The sequence below is a fragment of the Octopus bimaculoides genome, chromosome 15 (assembly GCF_046866305.1).
Source record: "Octopus bimaculoides isolate indiv1 chromosome 15, ASM4686630v1, whole genome shotgun sequence".
Lineage (NCBI taxonomy): Eukaryota > Metazoa > Mollusca > Cephalopoda > Octopoda > Octopodidae > Octopus > Octopus bimaculoides.
This window is the reverse complement of record NC_142942.1, coordinates 22,018,102-22,035,782: the sequence shown is the minus strand read 5'-3', so window position 1 is coordinate 22,035,782 and position 17,681 is coordinate 22,018,102. Positions and strand designations below refer to the sequence as shown.

General features: G+C 38.8%; 1 protein-coding gene across 3 annotated transcripts in view; it reads left to right on the top strand.

The window, feature by feature from the left end:
• LOC106879774 (uncharacterized) overlaps positions 1-17,681 on the top strand; it is a 33,656-nt gene that overhangs the window by 13,266 nt on the left and 2,709 nt on the right. For 2 of the 3 annotated variants that reach the window (XM_014929470.3, XM_014929472.3), the window contains exons 2-3: positions 7,957-8,258; positions 10,371-10,512. In XM_014929470.3, coding sequence (XP_014784956.1) covers positions 7,957-8,258; positions 10,371-10,512 — 444 coding nt within the window. The remainder of the gene's footprint in view (positions 1-7,956; positions 8,259-10,370; positions 10,513-17,681) is intronic. The other variant, XM_089363526.1, reaches the window with a different exon arrangement.

The following is a 17,681-nucleotide window of genomic DNA, read 5'->3' as shown; positions in this document are numbered from 1 at the left end:
TGTTTAGACCATCGACTCCTTCATGGAATTCTTTGATTCCTCATCGACCCCCACCCCTCAGGTATGTACAAGAAAATAAATAAATAATAATAATAATAATTAAGTAGATGTGCAGTTTCTGGCATTTATCAACCCCCAGGGGTCGATATTGACCACCATAGAGACCCCTGGCCTATAGTAAAAAGTAATTTTTGTTTTCTTTTTGAAAAGGCGATGATCTGGCGGTTACCATGCCAAACAATATGCTTAACAGCATTTCTTCCAGCTTTTACTTTCTGAATTCAAATTGCTGCCGAGGTTGACTTATGATAAAATAAGTACCAGTTGAACACTTAGGGGGTCAGTGTAATTGAATTAGCTCCCTCCCCTAAGATTTCAGGCTATGTGCTTATAATAGGAAGGATTATTATTTTCGTTGTTTGGGCAAAACGTTAGAATGTCTGACAAAATGCCTTGCAATGTTTGTTCTGGTTTAGTACATTGTGAGTTCAAATGCCACTGAGGTCAACTTTGTTTTTTATCTTTTCGGGGTCAAAAAATATACACCCCAGTCAAATACTGGGATTGCTATGGTTGACTGTCTCCCATCACCATCAATTTCTGACTTTGTGCCCATGTAATTTTTATTGTTACTTATTTTTACATCTTCATATATTTTTTAAAACACACACACACACACACTTTGATCGAAAGCCTTGTCTGTCCTTGCAACCCGTCTCAGTAATGTCCCTCATTAGTTACCCTTGTGGCAAATAAAGAATCTTATTATTGGTGAGCTGGCAGAATCATTAGCACGTTAGGCAAAATGCTTAGTGGCATTTCATTCATCCTTATGTTCCGAGTTCAAATTCTGCCGAGGTCGACATTGCTTTTCATCCTTTTGAGGTCGATAAAATATGTACCAGTTGAAAACTAGGGGTTGATGCAATCCATTTACCCGCTCCACCGAAATTGCTGGCCTTGTGCCAGAATTTGAGGCCATTATTGTTATTGTTGTCGACTTTGTCCTTTCAGAGTTGATAAATTGAGTACCAGGTAATTGACTATCCCCCCTCCCCCAAATTTCAGGTCTTGTGCCTATAGTAGAAAGTCTTATTATTATTATTATTGGTTTTTCATTCTCTTGGGGTTGCTGAAGTAAGTACCAGTTAAATACTGGGGCTGGTGTAATTGACTAGCCATCTGCTTTCAAAATTTCAAGCCTTGTGTCAGTAGAAAAGGATTATTATTGTTATTGGCAGAGAGTTATTAGAACGTTGGAAAAAAAAAAGCTTTGATGCGATTAGATTTTTGTGAGTTCAAATTCCTCAGGGTTCTATAAAATAAAGTATCAATCAAGCACTGGAGCCAATGGTATTGATTAACCCTTCTCTCTTCAGAAGTACTGGCCTTCTGTTTCTGCTCAGATCAAAACCATTTTTTTTTTTCTGCAATAGTTTTATCGCAGATCCAATAACACCACCAGTTACTTCATCTCCATGTACCTGGGGTATGACAAAACATATTATCTTTTGGGAGGGAAGCGAACCCATGTTTGTGTCTTAAGTCAATTTTATTTTGTTGTCTCTGGTGTTATTTTAAGATTTCGTGTTTTACTTGTGCAGGTGTGTGTTGTGAGATGTTTTATGCCAAAAAAGCCCCTTTGAATTCAATTTTACTCTGCTGGGCCTCCATAGCAGTTCAATGTATATATCATCATCATCATCATCAAACGTCTGTTTTCCCTGCTGGCATGGGTTGAAATGTTTTATGTATTGTAGAAATATAAGCAATTTATTGGAGATACATTTTAACAAAATCTTATATGGACCCCGATTGAGAAGCACTGGGTTTGAATATGTGTTTGTGTTGGAATGTTCTGTGGTGTTTCTGTTGCCTTTTGAGTTGTGTTCTAATGTTGTTGTCTGTGTGTTGTGTTATATAATGAGTGTAGATTATGTACAATGTCAGTTGTGCTATTTGGTTTCATGTTGATTGGGTAGAGCAGCGGGGGTCAGCAAAATGATCAATATTGTCCCCTGGGGAGGTCTCTGTGGCTATCCAAAGGCTCAATAAACACTGGAAACAACTTTTAGCATTAAGGGCACTGACTCATTTAGTAAACAAAATCTGCAAGAATGCAGTAATTTGTGTCTAAAACTTAGTCATTTCCAATCAAATATCAACATAATTACTAATATTTGCCAAACATAGTTTTACATTAAATATTCTGATCACATCAATATAAAATCACGGAATTTTCATTGTTCTTTATCAATTTTGTGCAATATTTTCATTAAATTTCTTTTGGATGTACCTTATTAAAAAGTGGTAATGATTCTAAAGTATGAAAAATTATTGTTTTGTTTTTTGTTTTTTTAAAATCAAGATGTGTTTTTATCATCTTGTGCTTATTTCAGTCATTAGACTGTGGCCATGCTGGAGTACCGCCTTGAAAAGCTTTTAGTCGTATGAATTAACCCCAGCACTTATTTTTTAAAGTCTGGTACTTGTTTAATCGTTTGCCAGAAATTTACTTGTTGAAGGTTGATAAATTAGCAACAATTCCATCAACGGAGTTGATGCTGTATGAAAATTGTTGAGCCATGGCATTGAGTGTTATGTTATGGAATTTGCTGTAATTCCACCCACTTCTTGGAAGTTTTATGGAAATATCATTGCAGCCTCCTTAGTTAATTGGTACTTTTTATGTAATCAACTCTGAAACCCAGAAAGAACGAAAGATTCAAGTTGATATCAGTAGGATTTGAACTCTAAACATTAAAGGCTGTAACTAAATAATGTTTCCAATTTAGGTGCAAAGCCAGTAATTTTTGAGGGGAGGGGTAAGTCAACGTCATCTGACTGGTACTTGGTACTTTATTTTAGTGACTTCCCCATCCATCCCAAAGCCGGAAGGGTGACAAAAAAAACGTCAAAGTCAACCTGAACGGTATTTGAACTCAGAACGTAAAGAGCTGTAACTAAATAGCACAAAGCATTTCATCTGATGCTTTACTGATTCTACTACTCCACCGTTGCCTGGTGTCAAGTTGTCATTGTGAGGAGAAAGAGAGAGGGTCTATGCTGTGGATTGTGTTTTATTATAGGGTGGGATTTGTGTAGAATATGGGTTATGCGAGTTATAGATGATGATGATGATGATGGTGGTGGTTGAGAGACATGTTAGAGTATTGGGTGTTGCTTATGTAAGAATCCGTGTTGTATTATTCCAGTTGGGTGGTGATTGGGTAGACTTTGTGCTGTGTGTTGTATTATTGGGTGGTGCTTCTGTAGATTATGTGTTATGTGACTGGTATCATGGTGGAGTGGTGGGTGGGAACTGTGTAGGGTATGTGCTGTTGAACCATGATGATTGGTATGATTGGTGGTGAGCTGGAAGAATTGTTAGCAGGCCGGGCGAAATGCTTAGCTGTATTTTGTCTGTCTTCACATTCTGAGTTCAAATGCCGCCAGGATTGACTCCTTTTGAGGTCGATGAAATAAGTACCAGTTATGCACTGGAGTTGATGTAATCGATGATCCTCCTCCCCTAAATTTCAGGTCTTGTTTCTATAGTAGGAATGATTTTTATTTTAATGATTGGCAGAATCGTTAGCATGCCAGGTGAAATGCTTAGCGGTATTTCACCTGTGGCTACATTCTGAGTTCAAATTCCGCTGAGGTCAACTTTACCTTTCATCCTTTCGGGGGTCGATAAATTAAGTACCAGTTAAACACTAGGGTCAATGTAATCAACTAGCCCCTTTCCCCTCAAAATTTTCAAGGCCTTGTACTTAGAGTAGAAATAATTATTATGATTTAATAAAGTGGTAAGCTTGCAGAATCGTTTTATATATATATGTGTGTGTGCTGGTGTCATGTAAAAAGCACCTAGTACACTCCGTAAAGTAATTGGCTGTAAGAGGGGCATCCAGCCATAGGAACCATGCCAAAGCAAACAATTGGAGCCTAGTGCAGCCCTCCAGCCATGCCAGCTCCTGTCAAACTGTCCAATCCATGCCAGCATGGAAAACGGACATTAAATGATGATAATGTGTGTCTCCTTGTTTTGACATCATGTGATGGTTGTAAACGGGCATCTCTGTTCTGCAAGTGGTGACCTTTGTTTCCAGTCCAAAGTGAAAACCTATCTGACCATGGAGGAAATATTACCTTGCTTGGAAACAGTTGAGGGCTCCAAAACAGAAAGTTTGCCTCAAGCAGCAATTCTATTCAGCCATGTAAGCATGGAACAGTAATCGTTAAAACAATTCTGATGAGGATGATAATGGTAACTTTTCAAGTTCAAACCCAACTTTACTTTTTTTCTCATGGAAGTCGATAGATTTGTCTAACCAGTGGTATACTGGAGTGGGTCAGTTCTGTTAATTTTTTTTTTATCCAACTCCACTGTGGTATTGTGTCTCAATTAAACACCATGACTGTTGTTGTTGTTGTTGTTGTTAGTATAGCGATGGTGGTGGAACTCTGCTGTGTGTGAAAACTATTGAACCAGTTTGCTTTCAGATAACAATAAATAATAATAATAGAGCAACATATTCCAATTGTCACTGCACACCCCAGAAGCTATTTATAGGTCAATGAACTGAGATATTTGTTGTTAGTTGTCAAGAGGGTGGACTGGTCTTCTTCATATGTTTTCATACATTCAGTCTTGTCTGTTTTCTGTCAAGTAAACTCAGCAAACAACAGCCACCAGTGATAGCTTTAGAAGGACTTGTAAAGAGGTGGAGGGGTGGTTGGGAAGAAGTAAGACTTGTGAGGGTGGTAGTTGGAGGTAGAGCTGTGAGGTAGTAGAGCACCACACTCCATGCTTTTACATGGTTTGTTTGAGCTTTCTACATTTGCCTCAGTTGATTTAACCTTAAAATACCATAACTTAATTGTTGTTCAGTCCCAGGTCATTCCTGATGGAGCAGACTTGTGATCGAAGGCATGTGACCATCCCTGTCTTTTCTTGTGTACAGGAAAGCCAGAACCACATTATCCAATGTATATTCTTTCTTAAGATGGCAAGGTGTGATTTGATGGACTTTGGCTGCTATTTCTAGCAGATTGAACAACTCCCCCAAATGGTTGGAATAAGTACCAGTAATATATCATGGCCATTGACTAACTAAACCAACAATGATTTCAAATATTGGTACAATGCCAGGAATTTATAGAGGTGACCAAAAGTCTTTGAGAGAAATTTTGCAAGATGGAATGAAGTTCCTTTTGGGTCCCACCTTGTCAGAAAGTTTTTCTTGGGTCTCTGGCCCCACCCTCAGTCCTATGTAACAACTGGACCTCTCTTCTCATAGACCTTGCAGAAAGCATATGAGTTTCTTGAATTGATACTTACGTTCTTGACCCCAAGAGGGGATGAAAAGCAAAGCTGTCCTAGAATTGAACTAAGAATACTTACCCTTCAGCATTTAAAGTGGCCACATCCGGCCCAGGTATTCTATGTATTTTATGATCTGGCTTTTCACACATACCCTTCCATGTCGTCCCCAAAATAAACAATGACATCATTGAAATCTCAAAACAAGATAATGCACAATTAATTCAAAACAATGGGAATAGACAAGCATTATATTTGACCGAATAATTTGAATGCTGTCAACCCTTTAGCATTTAAACCAGCTACAGCAGGTTGAAATATTCTACCTGATTAAATGTTTATACCAACTAGATCTGACCTCTCAGACCTACCCTACAGTGTCATTGTAAAAATAAACAATCACATTATCAAAAGCTTAAATCTACAAAATAATACATGATTAATTGAAGAAAATGTGGATAGATAAGCATTACGTTTAAGAGAATAATCAGTATACAAAAGGGTTAAAGGTTGATTATCAGTTCTTTTATCATTTTCATCATTCCACCATCCCAAGAAAAGGATTTAAGGCTTAGACTTAAGTCTGTTACAAACTCCAGGACTCATAAGGCTGGAGCTTGACCCTGTTTCCATTGCAGTAGAGATTACAACACAACAGCACCCCCACCCTACAAGATAGGATGCCAGTTCCTCACAAGGTTAACTTCCCAACTGAGTGGATTGGAGCAACATGAAATGAAGTGGCTTGCTCAAGGATACAATGCATTGCCTGGTCTAGGTATTGAAACCAGTATCTTCTGGTTGAGAGCGCAGCACTCTAACCACTAAGCTATGTGGCTTGAGGAAAACCTTACAAAACTATCTCAATTAAAAGAAGCCCAAGCTTCTTTTGATACCATTCTACCCGGAGCCACCCATGGTTCTGTGTCACAAACTTCTTTAAAAATTATCTAAAAAAAAACTCCCATCAGAATGTCCCGTTAATTTATGTTCCAGACATCAGATTTATAACTACAAAGTTATTTTACTGAGTTGTCTATTATTTTAAAAATAAATCAAAACAAAGCAATGAATTTCAACAGAAATATGGGGACATAAGGGTTAAGGGGATCCATCAAAATTTCATGTTTCTTTATGTCCCAAACACTTACTTAATAATAATAATGAAGTTATTTAAAAAATAAATTGAAACAAAGCATTGTATTTCAAAAGAAATACAAATGCCTCGTTTTTTGCTTTGTTGTAACAAAAGGGCTTCTGTAGTTTGAAGTGGTTGGCCTGTCATCAAATATTTCCTTCTCTTCACTAACAACAACAAAAAAGAGTTAAAATGGAAATTCTTTACAAAATCTCTAATAAATATTCATTCTTCTGCTTCGGATGTGACTGAATTGCTTTTTTAATTTTGGGAGTAAAATTGAATATTTTAATATTGTTGGATTTTTATAATTGCTATTATCTACCTAGTGTCCCACATGTTTTACAAATCTGCCACATGTGTTGTAATGATTCCAAACGTAAAAAAATACTTCATTGTTTTGTAAACATCACACTGTTTTATAGACCTGCCACATATGTTGAGAATTACAAAACATGTGGCTCTCAACTGGTTTACAAATCTGCCACATGTCATACCATCCCACATGTTTATAATTACCACACTTGTTTTATAACTATACTACATGTTTTATAACCATCCCCATCATATGTTTTGACTATTCTCAAATGCATAGCTATTCCACATCTCATAAATACTCCACATGTTAAAAGTTACTCTACATGTTTTATTATTCTGTATCCATTGTACTTCCATCCTATCTTATATAACAACCGCACATTTATGATTACTCCCCCAAAATTATCAAAGTTTATCCTACAGTGTTCATTAGATAGATCACATGGTTCACTTATTAGTTTACATAATTTCCTACATGTGTAATTCATGAACAGCTTACACAGTTCACTGCACACTTTTCAGCTAAAAATAGTAGGTTTTGACTTCTACACCAAGACAATGTTGGAGGACCAAAAATTCCATGTGAAATGCAGCAGAATATGGAAAGATAGAGACAATGTTTGAGTGTTTTGTTTGAATGTTTACAATATCTATTATGTCAATTTGTTTGCTGAAAAATGCAGTAATTATCTTAGTTTATTGTTAATGAGGTGATTGAAAGTAGTTAGCTTATTTTGCTGTAAATATAATTTATAGGGTAAAAAGCATTGGGGCTGCTTCCATGTAATAATCACTGGTACTGTTAGAGCTCTGGTACTGGTGCCATATAAAGAGCTCTGGTACTGGTGTCATGTAGAAAGCACTGGTGTTGGTGCCACATAAAAAGCACTGTGCTACTACCCTGTAAAATGCTCTGGTGATGGTGTCATGTAAAAAGCACCCAGTACACTCTGTAGAGTATTTGGCAGGGCATCCAGCTGTAGAAACATTGCCAACCCCTGTTGAGCCATCCAACCCATGCTGGCATGGAAAAACAGATGTTAAATGATGATGATGATGATTTATATGGTAACGTCTAGTTTTCATTGTCGAATCACTATGAGCATAGTCCATGGTGACCAATGCATGTACAATGTCAAGGTTATCTAATGGTATTTGTTTAATTTTCCAGGAGGAGAACAACTGTGAACTGTACCCCAGTGTTAACAATGTAGGTAATACATACTCACTAAACTCGTTCAATGGTAACGTTCAGGTAGAGAAACAAGCAGCAGAGAAAGACATTGTGGAAACAGCGGCAGTGAACCCTATGGAGTTCAAGCTGAGGCAGTCGGAATTTATGGAAGCTCAGAAGCAACAGGCTGAATTCATAGAAGCCCAGAAGCAACAGGCTGAGTTTATGGAAGCTCAAAAGCAACAGGCTGAATTTATGGAAGCCCAGAAGCAACAGGCTGAGAAATTAGCCGAGGAAAGGTTGGTAATAAATCTTGCTATTTAAGTGTGAGATTTGTTGTTAGTTCAATATTTGATTTAAATTTTGAAGAATTCAGTCTTATGCTAAGACTTAGGAAAACTTTTGAAAGGTTTTTCAGAGTATTCCAAATATGATTCATTGTTTTCGTGGTTTAATTTTGATTTATTTTCTTGCATTTACTATTCCTGTCACCAACCTTTATTTACTCTTTGTCCAGAAAGGGTTTCCTTTTGTTTTTTTTCTTTTGGATTCAAGAGGAATTGAAATGTGTAGAGCTAGCAGATGATTTGTTGACAAAAAATATCAACAAATGTCACCTTCTGCTGCCACAGCCACTAATGGTTGCATCACCAGCAGCCCAACTCGTAAATAGTGATGCTATCATTTGTAGCTGAGCTGAAAAACGGTTACGTCACTGTTTACAGCTGTAGCTCTGCATAGACTGTGAACAGTCACACACAGAGTAAAGAATGTGTGTACAAATAGATGTATGTCTGCTATTGTTATATATAGAGCTCCACATAAATTATCATAATCTAGGCTGCTTCCTAATGCAATACTGTGTTCCTTGATGATCCTTTGTGGTTGAGCATCTAAATGCTCTCTGAACACCTACAGCTGAGTTCCAAACAATGATAGTGGTGAAACGTGTGTAGGAACTTTAATAATATAAACTTGAGTTTATCCTTATTTCTCTTATAGATAAATTATATATATATATATATATATATATATAGGAGTAAATGGAGCAAGAACACACGAAAATGAAAAGTGTTGCTGAAGAGGTCACAGATGTGTGACAAAAGATTTCTGGACAATGGACATGAGTTAAAATAATAAAATAAGAACAGTAATAAACGAGTGGAGGTAAAATATATAGTGCGTGTGCTTATTAGGCAAAAAAAAAAAAAAACACGACCATCCCAAAATACAACAAGATATATATTAGTGTTACACCACTAATATATTTAAGCAATGTGTTTGTGAATTGTTGATCAGTTGGATGTGATACTGATGGACGAGCAATACTTCCTGAAATATGCATATACACCCATTACCTGTTTTCTCTGTCTTTGATTGCATTGTTTATACAGACATATTTGTGGCACGAAATGCTGTCAATTTCAGTGCTGGCTCTGAACTCTATAGAAAATCCATAGAGGTAAACTTATATATATATATATTTGTGTATGTTTTGAATGTGAAACAATGTGTATATGTTAATAATATACACACTGTCTGACAGCTGACAGAATGTTCATTGATGGATGTAAAAACACTGCAGTTGGTGACAGTTAAAAGAATGGAACGATTGAAATATAGTGTCAGTTATTAGAGTTGGATTTGCTGTTGTTTTGTTTTAACCTGGTGTTTGCTGTCAGCTCTGGTCAGCCTGACCAAACATCACACAGGATCCAACTGTGACCATTATTCAATGTGTCCTTTTGTTATTTTTTTATTCTTTTTCTTGTTTCAGTTGTTGGGCTGTGGCCATGCTGTGGCACTGCCTTGAAGAGTTTATTCAAACGAATTAACTTCTAGTACTTATTTCTGTGTCTTCTACTTACTTGTGAAGGTGCATGGCTTCTACTGACAAGTGAAACCACAAGGCACAGGTGGTTAGAGTGTTGGGCTCACAATCACAAGGTTGTGAGTTCGATTCCTGGACTGAGATGTGCGTGTTGTGTTCTTAAGCAAGACACTTTATTTCACGTTGCTCCGGTTCACTCAGCTGTAGAAATGTGTTGCGACATCACTGGTGCCAAGCTGCATCAGCCTTTGCCTTTCCCTCGGATAACATCAGTGGCATGGAGAGGGGGTGCTGGTACGCAAGGGCGACTGCTGGTCTTCCATAAATAACCTTACCTGGACTTGTGTCTTGGAATTGCTCCCCTTCCAAAAGCACCATCTACTTCACACATTCAGCACTTCTTATGCCACTGTTGTCATCCCTATGCACCACATGGCCACACCGGATTTCTCTTTCTACACAGTTTTCCTTTCAAGGCCTTACTAATGTGTTGTTGAAGGATACAAATCTTATGTTTCCAGCCTTTTATGTTTGCTTTCTTTTCTTTCTTTTTGTAAACATGTTTATATTTTTTTTGTAGGCAACAAAGACAGAACGAAAGCAAAGTATATAAATATATGGTTTTGAATCACGAGAAGAAAATTCTGGAAACTCTTCGAACGCTTTGGAAAGGAAACCAGTTCTGTGATGCGATGTTGCAAAATGAATGTGTGTCTATTCCAGTAAGTTTTAGCCGTTGTTTATTGTAAGATAACTAGTCATCATCATCATCATCGTTTAATGTCTGTTTTCCATACTGGCATGGGTTGGACGGTTCCCATCATATGATGGGCAACACTGTAGTGTTAATATAAATTTGTTTGTTATGCAATAATGTTGTATAAGACTACTTTAATATGAAATCATCAATGTTATGCAATAGTGTTGTATGCAAGACTATTTTAATATAAAGTTAATGTTAGAAATAGATCCTGTTGGATACAAGACTCAACCTTTGTGAGAGAAACTTTGTAGATAGAAACTGTATGGAAGCCCTTTTGACAGACTCTCTCCCTGTAATTCAAAAGGTCAGCTTTGTCACAGTTATGCTGGTTTTTTTCCATGAATTGCATTTAGTATACACATGTCTGGAATACTCAGCCACTTAGATGCTAGTTCAGTAATGATCTGTTTACATACAATAAATACTTTACCTTACAATTGAGGGGTAGGGGAATTGTAGTGTGCAATACTCCCCCCCCCCCAAAAAAAAAACAAAGGTTACAAAACGCTGGCTGAGAAGTAAGTTCTTACACAAGCAATTTCCTCCCTGTCATAATTCGTTGTTAGACTTTTGTTTTTGTTGTTGTTTAGTGTAAGGTGAGCCATGTTGTAACAGAATTACGATGGAAAATGTTCCAAAATAACTTATTATTTACACCACAAATACATCCAATCTTATTCAACCGAGAATAATTAATTCATCTAAATTCAGAGAAGGAAAACAACGTTGTCATATTTTTGGGACAAATTAATTTGATTGCTGAAAAAACAACAAAATAAAAACTCAAGAATTAAAAAAAAGAACTGATTTTTGTAGTCCAAGGGAGGTAATTTTTTCCTTTAGAACAACCCACGAAAAGAAATGAAATGAGATTAGTGAGATATTTGTTCAGCTATGGCCTCAAGGTCTGAAATTTGGGGAAAAGGGCCACTCAATTAAACTCGTACTTATTTTATAGACCCTGAAAATACGAAAGCTAACGTTGACCTGGGCGGAATTTGAACCCAGCATGTTAAGACAGACGAAATGCCACTGAGTATCTTATTTTGTCTCTTGTGATAGTGATATTTCCCTGGCCTATGGCAAAACCATTAAGTAACAGTTTGAGGCGGTGGATTAACAGAATCGGTAATCGGTAAGCCTTGCGTTATTTAGTTCTGGCCCTCTATGTCCTGAGTTCAAACCATGTTGAGGTCAACTTCATTTTCCATCCCTCCAGAGTGATAAAATGAAATCAAGTACGAAACGGAATTAACTAATATTGGTCTGTCAGAGGCGTCTTTAAGTAAGAGATTCTGGCTGAAGATCCTAAAAGAATCTTCATGGTGCTGCTTGTGCTTCAATGGTGGATAAGGGTTCTAACACCAGCTGCTATATATATATATATATACTTTATTAAAAAGCCTCAAAAATATCACAAAAACGTTCCCGTTTGTTGGACAGTTTTGTTTAGAATGGAGCAAGATGGAGTTATATATATATATATATATATATATGTGTGTGTGCAAGCATGGAAAAGTGTTAAATGATGTATGTATTTATGATCGTGCAAGCTCAATGAAGTGATGGCACTCTTCTGACCAGAAGTAGCAATAATCAACATCATCATTATCGTCCGCTTTCCATACTGGCATGGGTTGGAAAAATTGACAGGAGTTGGCCAGCTGGAGGACTGCCCAGACTCCAGTTGTCTGCTATGGCATCGTTTCTATGGCTGGATGCTCTTCCTAATGCCAACCATTTTACAGAGCATGCTGTATTTATAGTCACATTTGTAATAGAATGAGTAGAAAAACTGTTGAAAACTGGATGTAAGGGAGACAACTCTTCATTACCAGCTGACTAAATTGTTGTCAACGATAACCAACCCCCAACTCGGTACAGTTAGGAGTGGATTTTGTCTTTAACCTTCTGGCACTCGTGTTATTCTGTCAGATGTAATACTTATTCAAATTGTTTTCAATTAATCATGCATTATCTTGTAGCTTTGAGATTTCAATTATGTAATTATTTTAAGAAAGTCATTGCAGAGTAGTCGTGAGAGGCTTGATCCGGTCAGTTTGAACATAAAACAGGGAGAAGATTTGGGTCAGATATGACCTGTTTGAATGTCAAAGGGTTAAAGCCAACTCGTGAGAGCAAGATATACATTAGCATGTGTAAACAACGTACATTTGCACTTTGATAGTTGATAACTTAGTGAATACTGATTTTTGTTGCAATCAGAACAGCCATGATTATCGGTGACAACTCGATCTTTCAAGTTCAAACTTGTGCCTTAGTGATCAGATGGTGACTCTATTTAGTAAAGTGGTGCAAAGAGACTGGCTACCATCTTGAAGGACATTCATCATCATCGTATAACGTCCGTTTGCCATGCTGGCATGGGTTGGATGGTTTGACTGATGTCTGGAAAGCCATTATATCTAGTAATACTGGTGCAACTAATTTTACTGCTAACAGGAAAAGTTCACAAGTGTAAAGCAATGTGTGTGTATGTTTTCTTTTACTTGTTTCCAATCATTTGGCTGTGACCATGCTGGAGCACCACTTTGAAGGGACTTAGTGTTTCTAAGAAATAGTACTTATTCTTTCAGTCTCTTTTGCTGAGCCACCAAGTTACAAGGACATAAACACACCAGCATTGGTTGTCAAGCGATGGTGGGAGCTGGGGGACAAACACAATCACATATACATATGTAAAATATATATAGGGTAGTGAGTTTTTTTCCAAATTTCACTACCAGTGGCCTAGCATGTATAAAAAGTCAATTGACAACATATTCTCAATATAAAATAGTGTACATTTAAACACAAGAAAAAACTGCCTTCAACAGGCAGTTTTTACATGCTAGAAGAAGTAGTCAAAACGACTAAAACCATATTTAAGGGCAATCTTCAAAAGGAAAGAAAAATAATAACTCTTACCTTGTTATTTCATTCCGGTCAGACCTAAAAATAATTTGCTAGGCGAATCTTTCATCAGTGATTGCGCCATAACACAAACATAATTATGAGATGATTAACACGTGTCTCTTTATTATACATTATAATTTTTCAAATTCACCACTCAAGCACAGTTTCATTTGGCAGTAAATGATTAACTACCAAATTAATCTTGTAAAAATTACTAAAAACATATACGTAAAATATATATAGAGTAGTGAGTTGTTTGTTAGAAATTTCACTACCAGTGGCCTAGCATGTATAAAAAGTCAATAGACAACATATTCTCAATATAAAATAGTGTACATTTGAACACAACAGAAAACTTAAATGTGGTTTTGGTCGTTTTGACTGCTTCTTCTAGTGTACACATGACAGGCTTCTTTCAGTTTCTGTCTACCAAATGCATTCGCGAGGCTTTGGTTGACCTGAGACTATAGAAGAAGACACTTGCCCAAGGTGTCATGCAGTGGGACTGAACCCAGAATTCTGTGCCTACATACATATACACTCATGCACACATTCTTATGTATGTATGTATGTATATGACGATGAGAAAATGATGATAATTATGTTATCATCATCATTTAACACCTGTTTTGCATGCTGGCATGGGTTGGTTGTTTGACAGGAGACCGGTTAGCTGCAGGGTTGTGTCAAGTTCTAATGTCATGTTTTATATATATCTATATATCTCAGCGTTGGTTACGAGGACTCCAGTTGATCAGACCAACGGAACAGCTTGCTTATGAAATTAACGTGCAAGTGGCTGAGCACTCCACAGGCACGTGTGCCCTTAATGTAGTTCTTGGGGTGGAGATTCAGTGTGACAAGGCTGGCCCCTTTGCTATACAGATACAACAGAAACAGGAAGAAAGAGAAAGTTGTGGTGAAAGAGTACAGCAGGGTTCGCCACCCCACCCCCTGCCAGAGCCTTGTGGAGCTTCAGGTGTTTTTGCTCAATAAACACTCACAACGCCTGGTCTGGAAATCAAAACCGCAAACCTATGACTGTGAGTCTGCTGCCCTAACCACAGGGCCATTGCACCTCCACAATTGTATACATAATCATACATGGACACACACTGCTCTGTACTCAACAAAATGCTTTGTTTCTGAAGCATATGTGTACCTAGTTCTAACAGTGAGTCATTAGTATCATTTATGTCTAAATGCAATTATATATATTTATATAATTGCATGGCCGCAGTCAAATGACTGAAACAAAAAAAACAAAAATATATATATATATATATATATATGAGAGAGAGATCAGGTACACGACACTGCTTTTCCCCTTCCCAGGCCACAGGCCCACACCCCCAACACCCATACTGTTAGGATTGGCACTCTCAACGTCGGCACGCTGAAAGGTAGATCTGGTGAAATTGTTGAGATGCTTGAACGGAGATGCGTAGATATGTGCTGCATCCAGGAAGTAAGATGGAGAGGAGGTTCTGCAAGGTTCCTCACAGGCAAAGAACACAGGTACAAGATTTTCTGGGCAGGGAACACTGACGGGGTCGGGGGCGTAGGAATACTTCTAGCGGAGAAATGGGTGGATAAGGTAATCGAGGTCGTTAGAGTAAGTGACAGAGTACTTAAGATCAGACTAGTGCTTCATCATAGATTAGCTACTGTCATCTCAGCCTATGCACCTCAACCTGGGCTACCAGATGGTCTGAAAGACCAATTCTATGACACCCTCTTGCAAACTACCTCGTCGACGAGTGACAGGGACCTTCTCTTTGTGGCTGGAGACTTCAATGGTCATGTCGGACGTCGTGCTGGGGGCTTCCATGGCATACATGGAGGCTATGGCTTCGGTTCCCGCAACGAGGAGGGAACCAGACTGCTGGAGTTCTGTGATGCAACCAATCTTATGGTCTGCAATACCAACTTCAGGAAACCTGCCAGTCACCTAGTTACCTACCGCTCCGGCAGACACTCTAGCCAAATCGACTACATCCTCGCCAGAAATAGGGAAAGAGGGCGGCTTATAAATGCCAAAACCTACCCTGGCGAAGAATGTACCCCACAACATAGATTAGTAGTTAGCGACTTTGGGATCAAGGCAAAATGGGTGCCCAGAATTAGACAGGCTTGGAGAAGAAGGGTGTGGAAGCTTAAAGACCCTGCAAACGGACAGAGACTTAGAGACAAGTTACTTGAAGCATTTAACGAAATAGGAGATATAGCATCATACAACGTGGAAGACAATTGGAGATTTCTGCGGGACAACCTGTTGAAAGCCACCGACCAGATTTGTGGGTGGTGTAAGGTCCCCTCCCAACCCAGAGTAACGTGGTGGTGGAACAAGGAGGTAGACAGGGCTATTAGACAAAAGAAACAGGCTTGGAAGGACTGGAAGAACGGTGGTAGCAGGGAATTGTAGCAATGTGCCAGAAGGGAGGCTAGGCGACAGGTTTATTTAGCCAGAGGGGAAGCAGATAAGGAAAGATTTGCCAATGTTCTGCGCCGTGAGGACCAAAGACTCGAGGTATTTCGTGTTGCAAGACAGTGTAGGAGAGAGAATAGTGATGTTGTAGGAGAGAAATGTGTTCGCATGGATGATGGTACGCTTGCATTAAATGAGGATGCAAAGAAAGAGGTCTGGAGATGCCACTACGATAGATTGCTTAATAAAGAGAATGAATGGGAGAAAGAGAGCCTGCCTTATGTCGACCCAATAGAGGGACCAGCTATCCGAGTTGATAGTACCAGGGTAGATAAAGCAATTAAGAGTATGAAGACCGGGAAAGCCCCCGGCCCATCAGGAATCACTGCAGAGATGCTCAAAATATCCGGCAGTGTTGGCTATAGCCTAGTCACCCGTATTACGAACCAGGTGATACACGAAGGAGTCATACCCTATGACTGGTGTAGCAGCATCATAGTCAACTGCTACAAAGGTAAAGGGGACGCTTTAGGTACAAATAATTACAGAGGCATCAAGCTGTTAGATCAGGTTATGAAAGTTACAGAGAGGGTCATAGCCCAACTAATTAGGGAGCGAATCAATTTAGATGAGATGCAGTTTGGGTTCGTGCCAGGTAAAAGCACTACTGATGCCTTATTTCTAGTGAGACAGTTGCAGGAGAAATACCTAGCTAAGGATAAACCTCTGTACCTGGCTTTCGTTGACATGGAGAAAGCCTTTGACAGGGTCCCCCGATCCCTTATCTGGTGGTCAATGAGGAAACTTGGGATAGAAGAATGGTTAGTGAGAGCTGTGCGAGCCATGTACAGAGATGCTGCCAGTAAGGTGAGGGTTGGAAATGAGTACAGCAATGAATTCCAGGTAGAGGTAGGGGTCCACCAAGGTTCCGTCCTCAGCCCCCTATTATTTACCATAGTCCTCCAGGCAATCACAGAGGAGTTCAAGACAGGTTGCCCCTGGGAGCTCCTCTATGCTGATGACCTTGCCCTAATTGCGGAGTCACTATCAGAACTAGAGGAGAAGTTTCAGGTGTGGAAGCAAGGTCTAGAATTGAAGGGCCTTAGAGTCAACCTAGCTAAAACCAAAATCCTAATAAGTAGGAAGGTAGATAAAACACAAACCCCTTCAGGTAGATGGCCCTGCTCAGTATGTAGAAAAGGAGTAGGTAGTAACTCTATAAGATGTACCCGGTGCAAGCTATGGACACATAAGAGGTGCAGCAACATCAAAGGCAGGTTAACTAGCAAGTTAGTTTTTGTTTGTGGCAGATGTTCAGGTGCAATAAAGACTGCAAACAAACAGGAAACAACTTCTATCTCATTCCAGGGTGAAAAACTAGAGGTAGTCGATAGCTTCCGCTATCTGGGCGACCAAGTTAGTAGTGGGGGTGGGTGCGCTGAAAGTGTAGCTGCTAGAATAAGAATAGCCTGGGCAAAGTTTAGAGAGCTCTTACCCCTGCTGGCGACAAAGGGACTCTCACTCAGAGTAAAAGGCAGACTGTATGACGCATGCGTACGAACAACCATGCTACATGGCAGTGAAACATGGGCTGTAACTGCTGAGGACATACGTAAGCTCGCAAGGAATGAAGCCAGTATGCTCCGTTGGATGTGTAATGTCAATGTGAATACCCGTCAGAGTGTAAGTATCTTGAGAGAAAAGCTGAACATTAGAAGCATCAGTTGTGGCGTGCAAGAGAGACGATTGCGCTGGTATGGACATGTGGTGAGAATGGAGGAGGA